General features: G+C 34.3%; 4 protein-coding genes and 1 long non-coding RNA gene across 10 annotated transcripts; 2 read left to right on the top strand and 3 right to left on the bottom strand.

Moving 5' to 3' along the window:
• Positions 1-1,644: 1,644 nt before the first annotated feature.
• On the bottom strand, positions 1,645-15,613 carry LOC114882639. Of its 2 annotated transcripts, none has more exons than XM_029199517.2 (4): positions 15,520-15,613; positions 8,612-8,837; positions 8,057-8,205; positions 1,645-4,991 (listed from the first exon to the last, which is right to left on the bottom strand). In XM_029199517.2, the coding sequence occupies exons 1-4, from the start codon at positions 15,535-15,537 to the stop codon at positions 4,821-4,823; spliced, it is 564 nt and encodes a 187-aa protein (XP_029055350.1). In that variant the 5' UTR covers positions 15,538-15,613; the 3' UTR covers positions 1,645-4,820. The 2 variants fall into 2 exon arrangements, with proteins under 2 accessions (XP_029055350.1, XP_029055351.1); XM_029199518.2 differs by lacking the exon at positions 15,520-15,613 and adding an exon at positions 12,690-13,011.
• LOC114882637 (katanin p60 ATPase-containing subunit A-like 2) lies at positions 13,167-16,775 on the top strand. 2 transcript variants are annotated; one of them, XM_029199514.2, is made up of 8 exons: positions 13,167-13,459; positions 14,556-14,626; positions 14,810-14,989; positions 15,215-15,485; positions 15,558-15,726; positions 15,796-15,908; positions 16,046-16,245; positions 16,417-16,775. In XM_029199514.2, exons 1-8 carry the CDS (start codon positions 13,439-13,441, stop codon positions 16,772-16,774), a joined length of 1,383 nt encoding a protein of 460 aa, XP_029055347.1. In that variant the 5' UTR covers positions 13,167-13,438; the 3' UTR covers position 16,775. The 2 variants fall into 2 exon arrangements, with proteins under 2 accessions (XP_029055347.1, XP_029055346.1); XM_029199513.2 differs by having other exon boundaries at positions 13,167-14,428.
• On the bottom strand, positions 15,705-16,510 carry LOC114882641. The gene is made up of 3 exons (XR_003790458.2): positions 16,409-16,510; positions 16,200-16,314; positions 15,705-15,786 (listed from the first exon to the last, which is right to left on the bottom strand). It is a non-coding gene; the product is annotated as an uncharacterized LOC114882641 (long non-coding RNA).
• A 97-nt stretch (positions 16,776-16,872) lies between the features above and the next one.
• LOC114882638 (survival of motor neuron protein) lies at positions 16,873-18,279 on the bottom strand. Of its 4 annotated transcripts, none has more exons than XM_046285547.1 (6): positions 18,104-18,279; positions 17,830-18,012; positions 17,646-17,760; positions 17,220-17,517; positions 17,060-17,141; positions 16,873-17,014 (listed from the first exon to the last, which is right to left on the bottom strand). In XM_046285547.1, exons 1-5 carry the CDS (start codon positions 18,143-18,145, stop codon positions 17,090-17,092), a joined length of 690 nt encoding a protein of 229 aa, XP_046141503.1. In that variant the 5' UTR covers positions 18,146-18,279; the 3' UTR covers positions 16,873-17,014; positions 17,060-17,089. The 4 variants fall into 4 exon arrangements, with proteins under 4 accessions (XP_046141503.1, XP_029055349.1, XP_029055348.1 ...); XM_029199516.2 differs by having other exon boundaries at positions 16,873-16,994; positions 18,104-18,278; XM_029199515.2 differs by having other exon boundaries at positions 16,873-16,994; positions 17,060-17,130; positions 18,104-18,278.
• A 70-nt stretch (positions 18,280-18,349) lies between these two features.
• LOC114882640 (adrenodoxin-like protein 2, mitochondrial) lies at positions 18,350-19,704 on the top strand. Its single transcript, XM_029199519.2, has 4 exons — positions 18,350-18,586; positions 18,941-19,053; positions 19,260-19,392; positions 19,478-19,704. The coding sequence occupies exons 1-4, from the start codon at positions 18,438-18,440 to the stop codon at positions 19,566-19,568; spliced, it is 486 nt and encodes a 161-aa protein (XP_029055352.1). The 5' UTR covers positions 18,350-18,437; the 3' UTR covers positions 19,569-19,704.
• Positions 19,705-20,128: the final 424 nt, after the last annotated feature.

Raw genomic sequence — 20,128 nt, 5'->3', positions numbered from 1 at the left:
ATTATGGCATATGGGGTGCCAGATACCCCGAAGCTTAATCGACTGGGATAGATTATACCAACGACGTAGTTCAGAGACTTGTTAATAGATGGCGCAGAGCATCTTTCTGAGGCGGTTCTTTCGAAAGAGCGCTTCGAAAATAGTCAATAACATTATATTATATTGTAGATAAGAATATTAAGGGTACATAAAAGAAAAAGACGTGGTCACCATGGTCTTGAATATTTTTAATATCGATCAGATAAATTATTACAATTCATATTGGGTTATCATAGAACAATTACTCATACATAAAAGGCCCCTCAATGATCAAACGACGTAATCACAATCAAAGGTAGTTTACGTAGTATCATAGTAAGTAATATTAAATCTATCATCTAAATATATTTACATTCAGACAGATTCATAATAATCATTTTTTTATACACGTAAACCTTAGCTCATGGTAGAAGCTTAAGAGAAATTGGTCGATTGATATACACGGTGTCTTGAATGTGAGGTCAAACAGCAAGTATGCAAACGCGCTAAAAACTTTATGAAGAATAGTGTTTCGACTGTTCACCAACCGGAAGAAAGCTTTATCTACTCTCCCTCGAGAAGTATCAGAGAATTCTCTCTTGGTGTTTGTTTTAACGAATTGGGTCAGAAACGACCCAAGTGGTTCGCCAAGTCGACGTCAAACCTGTCTACTAAACTTTGATAAAGTACACTTTTTTCTGCCTTTGTCTCAACTCTGCCAAAAAGGTTGAAATAAGTAAATGAAAGGAAAGAACAATTACGTCCTCGAACTATACGAAACGTGTTTGAAAAATGAAGATGTAGTTATTCTTTAACATTCTTGGAGTGGAATAAATAACAATCTCGATTTAAACAATTCTGATTTACATTGTTGATGAAAAGTGAGCTGAAATATCGAGATGCAACGATATTTCAGCTTTACAAATGATGAAAACTGAACACTGTGAGCGTGTCGCTGGCACGAAATTGTTTTTCTTCCTTGGAACCTCATGCATATCCTGCCTCTTCCTCGATGCTTTTACATCAAAACTGCAACGGTTTTATTTACAATTGAAATTTGCCTCCGGCCATCGACAATCCTTTATCAAAAATATCCTAATACATGCGAAACGTGTCTCTGTGGGGTTATCAATTTTGAAATTGAAAATCCCTTCAAGACGTCGACGATTTAATGAAAAAATGTTGATCAGGAAGGGTAGAATAAAAGAAGGAAGGAGATTTTAAAAAGAGAAAAGAATGGTTGAAATAACCGGGTAAATTGACGTAAACCGAATGAATTAGCCTAAGTGCTCGTCGTTTGAAACCGTTTCGAAACTTTCGCTTAATAACGTTACCAATTAAAAAGTTTCGATGCTGTTCATTACATACATACATACATATATGTATGTATATTAAAATTCGATTGAAGTTGTATCGTTAAAACCTTATCGTAGCTAGACAAAATTCGAATATACGTGAAGTTTTCAATAGAACAGGATCAATGAGTAAGAAAATCGTGGAAACGTTGATATTATTATTAACTTTTTTTTTTTTTTTTTTTTTTCTACGATCAAGATTATAGTGTCTGTTCCTCGAATCTGTATATATGTATATACATGTATATAAAAATCAGTATAAGATAAAAAATAACAAGAAGCGGATTTATTTTCGATAAATTTAAAAGTACAGCAATTTACTGACGTATATCGTTCGCCTGTAGAACCTTTTTGGGGTAAAAATAATACCTCTTCCCTTTTTCGTAGCACCAATTTTTATAAATGTTTTTTAACCCTTATACCTGTTAGTTGGTAGCCTGTTAATTGGATGAATTGAGAATCCATTGAATTATTAATGGTAGAATACTGGTATTATGATAGCTCGTAGAACATGACTGAATTGGTACAACCCCATAGAATTGATTCAAAGCTCGCGCTAATCTAGATTAATATAATAATCTGATTGCCGTTTTCAAGTAGAATTTATTCAAGTAGAAAAAGTTTTGTAAAATATCCATTAAATAGAATGCGCGGGTGGCTGACAATGAGAATAGAGCCCTTTTAACAGAGGGTTAATTGAAAATAAAAAATCCACGATCTACAACCATAAGTGCGAAAACGCCTACGAAATTACTATGCACCGAACAGAAGAGTACTTGACGAGCGTAAAAGCAGCGAAATCTTTATGAAGGAGGGAAAAAAGTGAAAAAAGTGAAAAAAGTGAAAAAAGTAAAAAAAGAATTGAGAAATACTCGGACCGTGAAGAAGAGAAAAATGTAAATTGTGTTACGCGTTCTTTGCTCGAATTATTTCTGCCGTATATTTTTATGCCGTACTGAACTGTTCCCTGAATAAGAGAGAAGATACAACTTTTAATTAAAATTTCTAAGTCTACCGTTAAAAATCGCCAGATTTTATTAATAGTTCAGTCAAATTAGCAAATTAGCAAATTAATGTACATGATAATTGTTTTTTAAAGAAGCTCTATAAAATCATTAAAATTATGCAGTTTCTTGGAAGATTGCTTGACACGTTGATTGCACACAAGTTAAAATGACTAATCGGAATAGTCTGATCAATGTAATTTTCAATTTTCTGTTCTTCTTCTGGTAACATCCATGGCAATCACAGCGAGAAGGTGATAATTTAATATTATCAGCTTATAAAATGAAATAAAGGAAAGATTAATTAGTGTGTACATATTCGGTATTCGAGGTACGATTTATAATATATTTAAAATTGAGTCCGCTGCAACCCTTTCTCGTTACTTAAAACTCTACATGTATATTCGATGGAGATATCACTACGATAAATTTAATTGAGCACGTGTCTATACTCAATCGATATATCTTTACTTGATAAAAGATGCTCGATATCACGTCTATCGATCGGATACTTTACATACATTACATAAATATGGAGGGTAAAATGGTAAAATCTACTGTTCTGATTTTCTTCTTAATACCTATAATTAAATATCCCTCTTCGATCGCGAAGAACTCTTTCTCTCTTTACGCTTCTCCGTATCCGACAAAGTATATACATGCGATAATATACATCTTTGTATGTACATACATACATACATACATACATACATACATACATACACGTAGAAAATACGTATTGTTCGTTTTATGGTTACAATTGAAATATTGAATCGTTAAACTGACTGAGTTTGCGGTAGATGTATCTTACATTCGCTTATTTTCAACTTGTTTATGCAGGCCGAAACTCGCATCGTTATCTTTTTAATGATTTATACGCGTTTAAAAGAGAATTACCTAATTGTACGGTAGCGTGGAAATTTTTCTCATTGAAAATAATAAATGAGCAATGTTTGTATTTCCAATTTTTCCATTAAACTTTCACTCTTAAAATTATCCGTGTTTTCATTTAATAAAATTCTCTTGGTTCCAACAGATTTATTGTTATCGTTTCGATTAATTGTTCATTTTCGTTCCATCGCGTTTTCCCGACCGGAAGTGATATGTTTGGTCATAGGAAACGCGTAGGCCGTCGAACGAATGGATGGATGGATTGATCGAAATTAATTAACTGATCCTAGTTTCGCAGTATTTTTTTTCTTTTTCTCTTTTTTTCTTTTTTCTTTGGAACAATTCGCACGCCTCGAGAGGCGTGAGAAACTCGACAAGTTTCGCAATCTCGAAGGAACGAGAGAATAAAAGCACCACGAAAGTCAGGGACGGTCTTTAAGCTCCGAAGGATTTCTTAAACGAACTCGATTCTCTGAGATTCTTCTGAAAATTCCTAGGAAAGCGACGACGCGGTAAGAATCAATTTCTTAAATAAAAGAGAAACGAGGAATTTATTTACTATAAATTAGAAAATTGAAATACAACGAACGTTAAAATGTCACTCTGTCAAGCGAGATTGTATGTACCGACGCGATGCGACGCGACGCGACGCGACGACGCGTACGAGATTAAAACGTTTCATTCGCTCGTAGTAAAGCGAGGATTAACGCGATGCATTTATGGTGCATTTATCTCAGCTAGCCAACGTGTTAATGGATATACCGTATAATATGTATTAATCCTCGAACAGCAAACCCGTGGATTCTCTCTTTAATTTGTGCTCAGAATTCTCGTAAATAAAGTGTACAGGCTGATGAGCTTCGTTTTTGCAAAATAGAATTTTATTGTAAACAGATTATTAATCGAGGTATTTCGTACATTTCTCTTTTAGTCCTTTTTTCATGATCGCCATAAACAGGTGTACCTATATATAGAAAAGAAAGAAAATATTTCTGTCTTTTCTTACTCGTTACATATTTTGTCGATGAAGATTCTTTTATTATCTCGTCTCGTTTTATAAATCTGCAATAATTCCAGCGTGGTTCAGTTTCTTTTAATGAAAGCAATTTTTGATATCGTAAAGTACGTAAAAGAACAGAAGGCATCACATTGTATAAGCGAAGCTGATATAAAAATGGGTTAACAAGCTTCGTGTAATCCTTCAATTCAATTTTTTCAATTCCACATCGCTAACATTCAAGGTTCTTCATTCTCCTTCATTCGATCAGTCGTCAATAAAACGAATTTCCATATCATCGATCACGGCATTCAAGCACGGTTACAAAAGAATTAATGAATTACCTACTTCGGAAAGTCGAAAGTTGCGATAAACGAGATATGAAAAAAATAAAATAAAACGACACGTTTTAGGACGATTCCATCAGACGAAATTAATCCTACAACCGCGTCACTAGGTTCCTCTGATTGTGAGAGGTAAACTCTAACACGTCGTACCTATACCAGATGAGCCGTTTTTCGATCCTCGTCGAAACTCGGATCCTCTTGTAAGAAACTAGAGCACCTTCAAAAGAGCGATCAAACCGAATAGCCATACGGTCCCTTGCTCCTTGATCCTGGATGATCCTGCGGCGATAATCAAATCTGGCCCGGTCCAGTTGGCGTCCGTGTCGTCGAGACACTCAAACTCGCAGCAACGTTCACCCACTCGAAACTTTTTGCATTTCTGTGGCAGAAGATCGATCACTGATCAATTGCTATTCAATCGTGCTTGAACGTTCGGTATCCAGGTCATGTAAAGTCGAATAGAATGGAGGAAATAGCGGTGAGAGGTGTTGGTTAAGGGTGTGTACCTACCAAAGAATTGAATAAACGAACGAACGAACGAACGAACGAACAAACGATTTTCCTTCTACAATAAACAAAGGTGATTTCTTTCATCTTAAATTTATTTCAAAGAAACCGTTACCGTTTATACATATATTCGAAAAAAAACTATCAACTATAAAAGATCTCCAGTGCAGAACGTTGATGCATATCAGGGCTGGTTGAAATCAGCGCGATATTCAGGCCACCGGGTGTTTGCATGCGACTAGTTTTATGCTAATCTCGTGCAATTACAATATCTTTCGCCTGTTGGCCGATTTTTTCATTCCCTATTTTCCTATTTCTTCGCGGTACTTTCGCGGTAGAAATAGAATGCGAAGACTGAACAATTTCCACGATACTCAAATTACACGATTTAAACTCGAAAGTTGTTCGTCGCGTGTCAACGTGAAAAATAGAAGCGTTCTGCTGACTGTCACGCTACCTTTGTTAACCTCGATAAAATTGTGTACACATGTACCTACATACAAGAAAAGGTGCAGATTCCCTATGAGATATGGAGTCGAAAAGTCCTTAACCGTTTCGCAATATGACGCTTCGTTTTCAAATACTCCACTTCCGGGGTATGTAGGTATGTACTTACATACCTATCTGGAAAACGAACCTATGGATTTTTCCATTTCTCTTGCTACCAGGAATTTGTACATATATCCTTTTTTCAGGATATCGAATTTTAATATCGAACGCGTTGAATAATTGATCATTGGGATCGTTTTGCAAACAATTTCACGCGATTGTATACTTGATTAAATGGAACAATAAGAAGATACGAGGCCACTGCGGACGAATTGTGCGGACTGCAGCATCGAGAGGAATTGCTGTTAGTCTTTTTTATAAACGAAAATGCATGGCACGTTGGTCGTCCTACGGTACACTTTTCTTTCTTATTTTGGCATCCGACGCGACGACGCGACGATCCGTTCGAGTACAGTGTTGAATTAAAATAAAAGAATCGTAGGCTTCGAGCCAAATACAGTAGCCTTCGTCCTCTCAAAAACTGATCAATGATGAAAAATAAACATTCGAAAGCTTTCTAACTACCCTGTCAATCCGTGGAAGGGTTCTACATATAATAATATTGTACAATTTTGTTCAGAAGTTGCTTAAAACGGTGGGGAACAACATAAGAAACATCAAACGAAGGTGTTTTTCTTCGTAATTGGAAGCTCAGAAACTACGGAAGCACGATCCCGAAAGTAGAAAAAAATCTCGTTAAGGGGCTTGACGATGTCACATCAAGTGAAAATTCAATAAAGCGATTACTAACGGTATTACCAGCGACAATCGTGTTATGGCAATTCGCAGATACAGTTAGTTTTCTATTTAGAGAAAACGTCGTCGGCTTCTCCTCGTTGCAAACTGTTGGTCAGGGAAGCTCGTTTAATTGCTCCCCGAAGAAACAGTTCTTTAACGAGACAAATTCGACTTGTGCTGTTACCGTTTAAGAATTTTTCTTTTCAAAAGAAAAAAATTCTTTCTAAATATTTCTTTCTTCTTTAAATTTCTTCTATCAAAAGTTTCTAGTATCATAAAAAAATACTTTCAACTAGTATGACGTATGATTACCTATAAGAAACGGTTTACAGTCACGTACCTCGCATGCAAATTAATTCTAATTCTTAGAAACAAAGTATAAAATGGAGCAAAGTATTATATTATAACGTGAAATTATAACATGATTTTAACGTTGAATCTCTCGGCTTCAGTTTTTCATTGAAAAATTGATATATGTACATACCATACATATTGTAGGGTATTCAAATCTCGTAACCTAAAAGCCAAACAGCAATAGCAGAAAATAAAATGTACGATTAATTAATTGAATTTCCACTAACAACGTGCTCGTTACCGAAATCTTAGAATATTGTTTCCCGTACGCGATATTCAACGATGAAACCAATCAATACAGAAAGTTACGTCTCGTCTCGACTCGATGAAACGACTGAAAAGTTTCATGCTTTCAAGCGACATTGGAACAGTTTACAAGCTATCAAGTTTTCTTTCCCTCCCTTTCATCTTTATACCAGAACTCGAAAGAGACCGCTTAATAACGTTACAGTTGAAATGCGAACACGCGTCAGAGGGTAAACGGAACGCCTTGAAAGAACACGAGGTGGTAAATAAAAAAAAACCGTCGCGTAAAACGGCGGATACGGTTGCTCGTGACATCTCCGAGATTACTACCGCTTGAAAATGAAGTTTTTTGTATTCGTTAGACCGACTCGGTTCGGAATAATTAACGAATGAAAGCTGTGTTTTTGACGAGTGTTAGATGTTAAAATAAACTTTTAATATTTTCCAAGGACATTTACAGGAACCACGTGTTTGTACCATTAGAAGGTTGCGCCGAACGATTACGTGGGATTCGATTCATCGTGGAAACGGAAGTGGCCAAGAATAATCGCGGACGTAATTCGAAGACGTTCAAACGATAACGCAATTTCCTGCGAGGCGTAATTTCTCTGCCCTCTCTGTTTTACGAACCTGTTAAACTCAGGAAGAAGATAAAATGCTCCTCTTCGATTTTTCTGTTTCTTTTACTCGTCTTTAGCAACGAGTAATTGACCCGTTAATTCGAGGATATACCTATGTACATATTTACGACTATTCAGGGAGACGTTGGGGAAAAGACGGAGATGAACAATTCGGGAATTTGTAGGAGAAAACGTGCTCATTAAAATCATTTACAATTTACACCGGTCGCATCCGTGTCGAGTAATCGATTTCACACGGTTCGTTGCAGCGCGCTTCGAATAGCCTTTCCTCGTTTTTCTCCGCCTTGATACCAATACATCGAATACTTAGGTACACGGACGAATTATTAAACGAGAGATTTTTATCAAATCATGGAGAATGAAAAGGAATGGAGAAAGGTTAAAATTATTACGAAGAAGCAATACATACGTAGGGTGGCGTACAGAAAATCGCTTGACACCACATTGGTTCGGAATGGTAACACACGCAGAGACTGCAGACCGCAGGTCCTGGCACATAGAGCAGGCCGTGACGAACAATGGCACCTTGGAAGTCGGTGCAGTTCTCCTCCAACGCGGCTGAAACGATATTCAAGAAATTTTCCCCCTGTTTAATACAGATTGGTACCTACCTACTCGCGACCAATACATCGAATGTTATTTTCGTTTCGTTCAAGGAAGAAGGAAGTTTAACTCAGCTCCAAGTTTATACTTTCGTCGAAACGTCAAAGACGTCAGAATAATTAAATGACTTCCACTATTCATACGCCTTTTCATTTCTTCCATGAACGCTCAATTAGGTATTCGCATACGAATTACCGGTCTGCGTTTGCGTTTACCAATTATTCGCGTAGATTCGATGATCTGATGAAAATCGAACCAACAGAAATGTAACATTTTTACGATACGATATTTAAAAAGTGTAATAACTAATTTCTATTAAAATCCACGGTAGAATATCTACAGGTTCTTCAATTTCACTTACCCGTCCTCGATGGTAAGAAAAAAAGAAGAAGGACAATAAGAGAGACGGTCCAGCCGAGGATCTTCGAGTAAAGGCTCAAAGATCTCTTCATGGTCCCCGATGATCGTTGTCGAAAGACGAAGGTGGTGAATGCTTCACGGCTGTGCCAGGGGAATCGAAGAGATCTACTCCAGCAACTATTCCAGCAACCACCATCCACGCACTGCGGCCAGGAGGAGCGTGTTATCTACGTCAGAAATCAGAAGACACGTTTTCACATAGTTTGGATCAATTTCGCGTGGGACTATCGTGATTGATCCTAACGCGAGATAATTGCACGTATGACGCGTACGACCTTAACCAACCACCACGCATGATTGTCCGTAAATGGTTGAAATTGATGTTAAGATTCCTTCGTTCTAACAATAAGAATTGTTATCAAACAGCGACAATAATGATGCGTCGACTCTAACTTCTTTTACACTGTAATAAAAATGAAAATAGAACATGTTTTATAACATCCAGTATCGATTAACTCGAAAGATTAATTAAAAATAGTAATATCGTTGAAATCATTGAAAATATTGGAACGACAAAGTGAATAATCAAGTAGAAATATTTAAATAACCTGGCAACACACACCGTATCAGCTATTCCGATTATTTTTAGAAATAGATGACCTGGTTACGATTAAGGTTAAACAACCGCTGTTAGTCCTTTCTTATTCAATGTTGTAATTTCAGAGAAATCGATCATGATTACACGAGAGAAGCATACTCTTTGCGTTTGTCGACTGTATTTAGAGACTGAATATCAATTTGAGGAGTGTACCGCAATTGATAGGATCAAAATCCGTTCAATTTTCTTTTATCAATTTTCAATTTTTCCTGTATCTCTGATCTCGTTTCGTTTGTCCCAGTTTCACCTATGTGTGACAAAAAATCTCGTTAAAAAACTTTGCGCGTAGCTTTCCAATTAATCACCTATCTAACAGCGGTCAAGCAAATAAAATCCTCTAATTACAATTTGAATCGCAAATTAACGTTTACTGAAATTTCTTTAACTGCAATCCGCTTGTTATATAATACAGCAAATCCTCCGATGTTGTTCGGAATCTTTTATAAAATAATCATTGAAAGACGGTAACACCCTGACAGTGTTTGCTTCCCGCCTGTTTCAAAGCATACATATGTACCTAAATATACATACACATACACTAGCTGCGTTACCCGGCTCTGCCCGGGAATTTTAGTACATACTTACTTATGACAAAGTATTATCGCTGCGAATTATCTTCATCCCCCATTTCATTATTCGAAGCAGATACAACTTTGCGTACAATATTGGATGCATTTGCACTCGGTACCAATCTCAAGTTCCTTAATTATTTCATATTTAATTGTTATTGTTAACATCACTCGTTTCCCTCTTGGCGATATTACGTTCGAAGGTAGCTTCCATTCTACCGCATAAGAATCCACAACTTTCTATTTCAAGCTTTTAATTAAAACGTCGATGATAAATTCCTTAACTTTTCCAATTAAATCCAACACGATGTACAATATCGTTTTCTATTACATACATATACAAGTGTTTATTGGAATCGATGGCTTTCAATGTTGTTATCGATTAAAAAGAAATCGACACCGTTATTGCACAGTTAATAAAACGTTTCTTTTAATATCAGCAACCTCAACATATTTTTGCATCATCGTATAAAATAAAGTCGACTTTATTTAATAAAAAGACTTTAGAAGAAATTTTCATTTTAGCAGAAACATTCAAGGCAATCATTTTTATTAAATTGATCGAATAATAAATATTAGTGCGATCGATGTAACAAGTTTTATTAATCAGATTTATGCAACATCAACGTTATATTATATTATACGATTGAAGAAGGAACGGCCTTTGAACTTACAAGGCTGCTGGTTACAGTTTATGCACCACTCTGGCTTAATATTACGTCGAACTACATACATATTATGTACATATAGGTAGGTTCGCGTGATTGCCTCCATCTCGTCTATTATTCACGCGTTACACATTCGAACGCGTGCACACCCGTTTGACATTGTTACTCTACAATCTACATACATACATACCTATGTACTACCTTTGAACGCAATTACATCGACTAAAGTAATAATAACTTCTCTTTCATCCGAAGAAACTTTGTTGGAAAACTTTTTTATCAAGTTCGATCAGGGAAAAAAGATAGTATTAGCAAACGAAATGTTTGCACAAAATCGATAGCTATGCAGAACTTTCCTTCAAAATAAATAATGATAATAAACTCTGATCCCTGTTCAGTTTCGTACATGTATGCAATTTAGAAATACCTTTTTCACTTTCAGAGATGATATTACAATCACGGTACAAGTACTTACTTACTACTTTATGTGACATATTGCAAAATTTATTAGCTGAGATGAAAGACAAATTTTTCTCTTTTCATTTCGCTTTAATCGAACAAAGTGTATTCACGTGCTTTGTTAAAAAAACGTTTTCACTAGTGATTTAAAAAGCAGTAGAATGTAAAGAGAGACGTATCGAAAATTTGGTATATTTCCTGTTCGGTTTCCACGTATTTACAGAACCTTGAAAATAAATTCTTAACCCAAATAGTCGACCCGATGCTGGCAGAGAAATTTTCAGAAGCTGACGTCAATACTAATACTCTGTCATCGCTGTATCGTTTCGTTAGGCAATGTTCCGGTAATTGTAGGTATCCGACTTTAATGAAATTAATTGCAAAAAGAAAAATAAAAAAGAAAAGCCAGAAATTGATTTTTTTTTTCTCTCCACCCCACATCGTGCACACTTGCAAATTTCATTATTTCTACTACATATCAAGATAAGCCTGTTTTAACATCGAACTATGAATAGTATACATACAAAGCATAACAGTAGCCACTCTGGACAGTAATTAATCCTAGCCATTATTAATTAATTAAGCAGCTCGCGTGTTATGTTAATTCACGATTTCAAAGGGCAAAGTTCAATATTATCTATGTATTCCAACAACAGTGATGTTGGATGATGAACAAAAATTTTTAGATCTTCATTAATATATTTAATATATTTAATTAAATTTCCTATCAACCGTATTTAATATCGAGACTGAAATTTCTTTATCTGATATCAATTGAATACTGACACCGGAAAGCTTGCAATTTCGAGTCTTCTGCAAACGCTTAAAGCGTCCGACTTATGGAAGACTGTATCACTGAATCGTGCCTGTCGCTAAGTGATTAAGGTCAATCATTTAGCGGACGTAATCTGGCACGACGACGACGCGACGGGATCGAAGAGAATTTCGTTGCAATTATAATTACTCGTCAATTAGATTACTTTCGTGTGATAAAATATATCTGAATAATAAATAATAAAAATATACTCGAACAATACAATTGACAAATTTCTGAAACTTTTAAAGATTAAATTGTCACTGCATCGATCGATATTTTTAATTTATCGAGAAGCTCAGATTTCAATTTTATCGCGGTACCTGTAATAGGAAGAAGACATATCGTACTCGTATCTTTCATTAGAAAAGATGGATTTATTCATGTTTATACGTCATTTTGTTAGAGGTACGAAAAAAAACATTACCATTCTTTACTAATTGAAATGTTAACTAATATAAACAAATTAATTAACAATCGTCAATGAATGTGTATATACCTAATTTCAAATATATAGATTGAAAATACATTGAAAAAGTAAGAAACAATTAATGATTTTTCGTGATGATTAAAGTCATTGTCTCGTGTTATCATCTATTATACATCAGTCTTAATTTGCTGCTTGAAAACGTACGCGTTGTCGACGGCAACAAAACTATGTACATCAAACAACTCACCCCCAACTTTCTTAAGAGATTAACCTTAACATTTTGAATCTGTCGTTGAAACAAATTTCAAAACAATAATCAAAAAGAAGAAAAAAAAAGAAAAAAGATTAAATTGCAAACTTAAATAAATGAAATTCTTCATGAAAAACATAGAAAACCAAAGCACCCCGTCAAACATGACACGTTCTAAATTCACCGATTCAAAGGAAGTTTGGAAGGAAAAAGACTTTTTATGGAATTTACCTCGAAAATGCATCACGCTGATGCATCATTCATCCCTCGTGCCTCACGACCCATGTGTCCAAAATCGCCACCTTCGAACAATTGAATCGGTTCCCTCCAAAAATGTTATTTAAACAAGTACAAGCGTTCGATTTGCCGGGAATTTTATGAGAAAGAAAAGGAAAGAAAAGAAAAGAAAAGAAAAGAAAAGAAAAGAAAAGGATCGATTGCAGATCAGATTGAAGGATAAATTGATAGGCCGGTTGTCGCGATAAGATCGTTCACGAGGGAGCAATGAAGAATAACGCGGAGCGACGCGAGTTGTCGCGGTCGACGGTCAGACAGCAACTGACTGAAGTGAACTCTGTCGCAGTGTGAGCACGGGCTGCATACCACGGGTCGATCGAACACGTTCTGCGCCTCTCCTCGGCACCGCCGTCAAAGCCACCCCCGACGCGACGACGGTGCAATCGGTGCAATCTAACCGGTGCAACCGATGCACGCCTGCACCGCTAACCTTCTTCTTCTGTTACACCCCAATGAAACGCCCCAATATGTCTCCCTATTGTCATCGTACACTTTGGAAACTCTCATCGTCGCTCCATATTTTGTAAGACGAAATGAATTTAACAATATTACTCTGGGTATAATACTCTGGGTACTTGATAAAATAAAAAAATGACATGCTTTAGATATGTAGATGGAAGGTGCTGCAGATGTTGTTTTACATTCACGGATGATAGTTATACTGCGGAATGTCACTCGTCTAGATGGAAGTTTGCCAATTCTCTGTAAGATCACTGCAAACTTTTACGATACTGTTCGAATGATACTCGATTTTATAATAAGATACTCTCTGTTGTTGATGTTCTTTTTTCCACGACGCGACGCGACGTGTTCTCGTGGAATTCAGAAAACCCTAAGGGAAACACAGAGATACACGTAAAATCGGGGTAGCGAAAAGTATCCTGAGGGTTAGTTTCCCTTTTTTTCCGAGGGAAAATGAAAGACTTACAAAGACTTTCGAGAAACAATCGTGACACAGGGAATTCGTTAACTTTGTTGTATGAGCAAGTAGAAGCGGAAGCTATGATAGAAACCAGTCGGAAGAGAATTGTTAGCAGAGACAATACGATACTAGAACGATTCTCGTCTCTTTGGTTTATAAATCCAAACATACATACATACATATGTACATACATATGTAAATAATTGATTCTGCTTTTAAATTAATACAATACAATTAATAACTGTTATTTTGCAATACTCTCCCATCAATATCGTTTTCTAAAGTTCATGTTCCGCAAAATATTTAAAAAATGATAATGATTATCGGGTCACACCCTATGGAGGTGACTACGATCGTGATCCACCCTAACACCTAGTCCCAATTTTATACGATAAATACAGCCTACCATACATAAATATGTACATACATAATTAAATATGTAAACGAGACGAACGGTAGAATTTATATAAAATTGATTGTTCCAATGTTTGTCTTTTGTCTGAAACGCTCACAATACCCCCCTCGCTGACATTGCCATGGCAACAAATCGTTTGTCTAAACTGTTTCCAACTGTTTTAAAGACGAAAGTGGACGAAAGAGAAAGACCGTTGAGTTGGCCGTGAACGAGAAAATTCGTAAGTAAGAATTGTCTTTTGTTGAAGAGCACGGTTTTATTCTTGCAAATACCATGAATCTTGGTTTGTCCATGGACGGAAGTCTGAATCAGATCAACCATAAATTACGCGAGAAGGTAAGCAAATTATAGTTGATCAACGAACAAATATTTTATCATCGAAATTTTGAAAAATCGAAAATTCTCTTAAGAAATTATTAACTGTTATTTTATATGTATGTTTAATGGTTAAATTTCAAATTAGGAGAAGAAGCGTACGGAGGAACGTCGTCGAAGCATTCCGTACCTTATAGCTCAATATCTGAAGCAACATGGGTAAGTAATCGCGTAAATAATTTAACGGTAATTAAAAATCAGACAAATACTATACTATACTATAATATGCGAAATCTTTCGATAAAGCCCAAATTACATCGTCAGAAATAAGAGATTATTAATTGCAATATAAAATCATAATTAAAATATACATATGTAGATTAATGATATTTATTTTTGCAGATTAACAGACTCTTATGGCACATTGTTCTCTGAGGCCCAGTTACCTACCGACATTCAAATAGCCGACAATATCGATCTGGAAATGATACTCATGGAATACGATAGTTATTATCATCTAAAATTCAACAAGTACCCAATACTATACAAAACGGTTCAATCAACATCTTCCACAAATCCAATGTAAGAAAATATTTACATATGAATTAAAAAGATATACATATGTATAAATGGTTCATTCAATCAATGAAAATACATTTCTTCTGGAATTTTAACTTTAGACATGAAAATTATTCCTACTTTTCTGATAACATTGAGTGAACATTATTCTCGGAAAATATAAAATATTCATCTGTTAAATAAAATTAATATCGAGATACTAATATGTAATTTTATGTACATACCAAGTAAAAAAATTAAAACGGTCATCAAATCGAATAAAAACGACACAGCTAAAGAAGATGTCACACAGCAGACTAATTTCAGTCCAGAGAATGACATCTGTTTTGGGTTAACAGTGTCACCCCTTTTTATTCCCAAAGAAAATGTAAATGAAAATAACAATTTGACAAAAGATGTACCAAACAACCGGCCTACGAAATCAAAGATATTAAGCTGTATCGAAAAACTTTATCCGCCTGACTCTGAACTTCGAAAAATAGCCGAGGATATTTCGACGGTAAGTAGAGAAAATGTAATTTTTTAAAACTTACGCGCATTCGATTTCCCATTGAAGCATTTTTTGGTACAGGAAATAGTGTTGGGCAATTTGAACGTTTCTTGGGATGATGTGATAGGACTCGATAAATGTAAGGCAGCTATAAAGGAAGCCATCGTTTATCCGCTTAAGTATCCGATTTTCTTCAGTGACAAATTTGCCCCGTGGAAAGGCATTTTACTGTATGGGCCACCTGGTACAGGTAAGCTCTGTGTTGTACGCTTGTTTCCCTTTCTTGTTTCTGAAACTTTCACCAACATTTCTGAAACAGGGAAAACTATGTTGGCCAAGGCAGCTGCGACGGAATGTAATTGCACGTTCATCAATGTAACCGCTAGTTTATTGGTCAGTAAATGGCGAGGCGATTCCGAAAAGTATATCCGTGTAAGTTGTCGATTTGATTTCAATTTATAAATGTATACACGATTAAAAGCTATGTACTGAATTGATGGAAAAACATTATTGAAAAATGAAACGAATACAATCATTAAAAATCATTAATATCATGTTAAATTAAACAGGTTCTGTTTGATCTCGCTTACAATCAGTCACCAGCGATTATTTTTATTGATGAAATTGATTGGATATCTACAAATAACACAAACGATTCGTTATCCGAACCTGCAAAACGATTTAGAGCAGAACTTCTCACTAGATTAGATGGATTATTATCACCTGAGGGTTCAAATGTCATGCTTTTGGCTGCTACTAATGCTCCTTGGTAAGTATGTACAATAAGCAGCTATGATTCACTGCTGAAGGTAAAGTAGTAATGAGTCAACATAAAATTCTAAAAAAAAGAAAGATATATTAAATTTAATATTTTATTTTTATTTATATCTATATTAACGTTTTAAACGTATAAAAATTGTTTTATAATCTACCTTACTAGGAACATCGACGCAGCTTTACTCAGACGTTTAGAAAAGCAAATCTATGTTACGTTACCCGATGAAGACTCTCGTCTTAATCTATTCAGCTCATACGTTTCACCTAATATAATGGAGGAAAAAGGAAATTATTTAGTCGAGGTAACTAACGACTATTCTGCTGCAGAAATAAAATTAATTTGCAAAGAAGCATGGATAATCCAGTCAGCTCCAACATGGAACCGTCTAGAGAATAATGAAATAACTGTAACAAATTTACAATTCAATATTACCAGCTTCTCGAGTTTAGTTCACGCGATAAAAAACATACAAGGAACGGATAAAAATATCCCTAAATACAATGATTGGATAAAAAGTTAATTTCTGTTATGTTAATAAAGGGAGCGCATGTATTGTATTTTATGAAAAATTATTATAAAATATCAATTGAAAGCGATGAAATAAATATACATATAATGATCGTATTATCGTTATGTAATTCTGTAAAAATTATATTTCATGTGAAAGAGAGATATATACAATCAGCAATTCTTTCTTTTTTCTTGATTATTTTTGGCTTGTTTCAAACCATGATAGTAACCTACAATAAAAAACGATATACTTTACCAACAATTGAATAGAAAACAGAAAATATGAAACGCATACCTGTATGAAAACCACTAATATACCATGACATTAACATACTTGAAAGTGCATCTGCATCATTATCTGGCAACCTAAAATATTTCTTAATTAGATCTAATATTAAAAATTTTCATCCGCTATCTTTAGAGATACAATTGTATAAAATTTATATTGTGTTTACTTGGCCATTAATTGAGGTGGTAAAGGTGGGGCAGGTGGCATCATATCGGCTGTAGAATTGAAAGATGGGCCAGACATAAAATGATGCTTGTATGTTTTTGTATCTTCAGATTCACAGTCCATTTTTTCTCCATTATACTTTTTAGTATTTGCATTTGTACAAAAATTAATTTCGTCAGTCTCAGTATTTACTCCGCTAAATTTTTCTGCTATAGCATTCTTTTGTTGCGCTATTTGACTTTGCAAACCTTCTGATTCTAAGAGAGAACTTAACGATACCTTCTCTGTATTACCATAACCTGAAGTTAACATAATTTTATTTCAGTGCTTAATAGTTTGTAAAATTCATATATTATATGCATAATTTACATTTAAATTAATTTTCTTTCATCAATTATGTTACAAAAGATCATTTCAAAAGCATTACCTACAAATTTCACGGTACAAATCCCACTATTTTCATGAATTTTTGATATTATAGCTTCATAAACTTCTCCATCCTCTGAATATACTGCACGACAAGGAGCTCCGGCAATCCATTTCTACATAGAGAAAAGTATGATTAGTAAAGTAATAAAAGTTTGCTTTTCATATGCTTAATAAATCATAACCTTGAGTGGTTTATTTGTGTATCGAGGTTGTTTGACATTCTGTGATTTTTGTTTAGACTGAGAATTTTGAAGATCCATGCCCATTCTCTTAACAACCTCTTCCTTTGCTAAATTCACCGCTTTATCGTATGCTTTTATTAATGCGCTATCGTCCCACACATCTTCATTACCTGCATTTGTGCCCTTTTAAAGTAAAAACATAATTATATATATAAAAATTATGAAATAAGTTTATTATTCAATTTATATAACTTAACATTAAATACAGACGTACATTTCCATTTCCTCGAACAAATAGAACATTATCATCTGCCATTTTATCCAAATAATTCTATTTATATATATAAATATTACAATTACTTTTGATAAGTTAATTTATTACATCTTTTTTTCAACGATAGCAAACTGTAAACAAAGACTTGTCAAACCAAAATATTAGAACTTGTGGAACTTGTTACAGTTAGTTCGTGTTAGTTCCTAAACCGATATTTCTTATAGGGGAAAATCATTCTTCAAGATCCTAAAGGTAGTTCTCTATTTCAAAAACTTTCGCAATCACATGTGAATTAAGGCTTTCTGCGTGGCATAGTAGTCAGCCTAATATTGGAATGGCGTTAGTAAATAATTTTCAAAGATTTTCGAGGTCTATTCTCGGTGTTGTTTCAAATTATTCAAAATGTACAAGCAACACAACATTGCCATTTCTACAGGCAATAAGAAAGACCTCCACTACTCAACCGCTTTCGGAAAAAGCAGAGTAAGTAACATAACCAACCTCTCATCTTAAATGTATAAATTTAATGAATAAAATGAATAAGTTTTCTGTTACAAGAGCATGAAAATATATTGATATTTCTTATTGTAGGAACATATAAAAAATAGCAAAAACTGAAATATGTTTGCATTCTATAGAAGACTTGTTGCAAGAATATTAATATATAGAACCAGCATTGAAAATGAAAACTTATAAATATAACACTGTGAGAAATAATAAATTAAATGTAACAAAATTTAATATTATCTTGAAAAAGGGAAGAAGAAAATAATTCTTCTAATATTTTAAGCATAACAAGAACAAAACTATATAAGATATTTCTCATTTTATTTTCAGAGTGAGTATAACATTTGTGAAAGCTGATGGAGAAAAAATCAAAGCAAAAGGAAAGATTGGAGATACTATTTTGGATATTATAGTAAACAATGAAATTGATTTGGATGGCTTTGGTATGTTTATACATACAGTTTTTTCAAATGAACGTATAGTTTCTTTATTCCTATGGAATCAATATCATTGTTAAAAAGTTATTGTAACCTTCTGTAATGTGTAATATCGTATTCTAATGTTTGTAGTGTTCTTAAGTTATGTCTGTTATATTGTTAAACCATATTCTTTAAGTAGGATTATCTACAATTAAATGGAATTTATATAGGTGCTTGCGAAGGAACATTAACTTGTAGCACATGCCATTTAATATTTCCTAAAGAAGTTTATGATGCACTTCCTGACAAACCAACGGATGAAGAATTAGACATGTTGGATTTAGCATATGAATTAACAGATACGTAAGTTGAAAATTCTTTTCTTTCAAAAATATAATAGTTTTAAAAATATTTTGATAATTATCAATTATAAAATTATAAATTTCAGGTCGCGTCTGGGCTGTCAAATAGTAATGACTAAAAACTTAGATGGAATTGAAGTAAGAGTACCATCTACAATAAATGATGCGAGAGCATAACTAAAATTAATCATAGCTCTCTAAAAAATTCATATAACTGTTTTAATTATAACTAACGAAATGTTAAAATTAAAGTACATAATAAACAATTTTGTTCTCTGATGTAACAGTAATAAATAAATAAATATATATATATATATATAAATATATATATATATAAATATATATATATACATTGTAGTATGCCTGCAATATTTTATACATAATAGTAAGATACATGTAAAGTTGTTAAATACAGTTTTAATACTTGTATATTTCCATTGTACAGAATTTGTATAAATACCGAAAGAATAAATTGTTTCTTTTAAGTACACATTAATGATTGAAGTCAAAATGCATATTTTTATGTATAATCCCCTCTTTTCCACCCTGAGGCTTTCCCGAATTTCGAAATTGAGGTGTCAATTTCCCCTTAGGTGTCACCGAGGAGAATGACAATCTGTAGGTAGTAGAGGCCCCATATGGTATATAGAACTGGCTCCTCCACCACTTGCGTATAAGCGTTTAAGCGGAAAAAGAAAGCTATGCGAGTACAATGAAAATTTAGTTGTTCCGATGGT

The sequence above is a fragment of the Osmia bicornis genome, chromosome 4 (assembly GCF_907164935.1).
Source record: "Osmia bicornis bicornis chromosome 4, iOsmBic2.1, whole genome shotgun sequence".
NCBI classification, from domain to species: Eukaryota; Metazoa; Arthropoda; class Insecta; order Hymenoptera; family Megachilidae; genus Osmia; species Osmia bicornis.
Note: the sequence above shows the minus strand (reverse complement) of the source record. Positions and strands in the feature narration are given on the sequence as shown.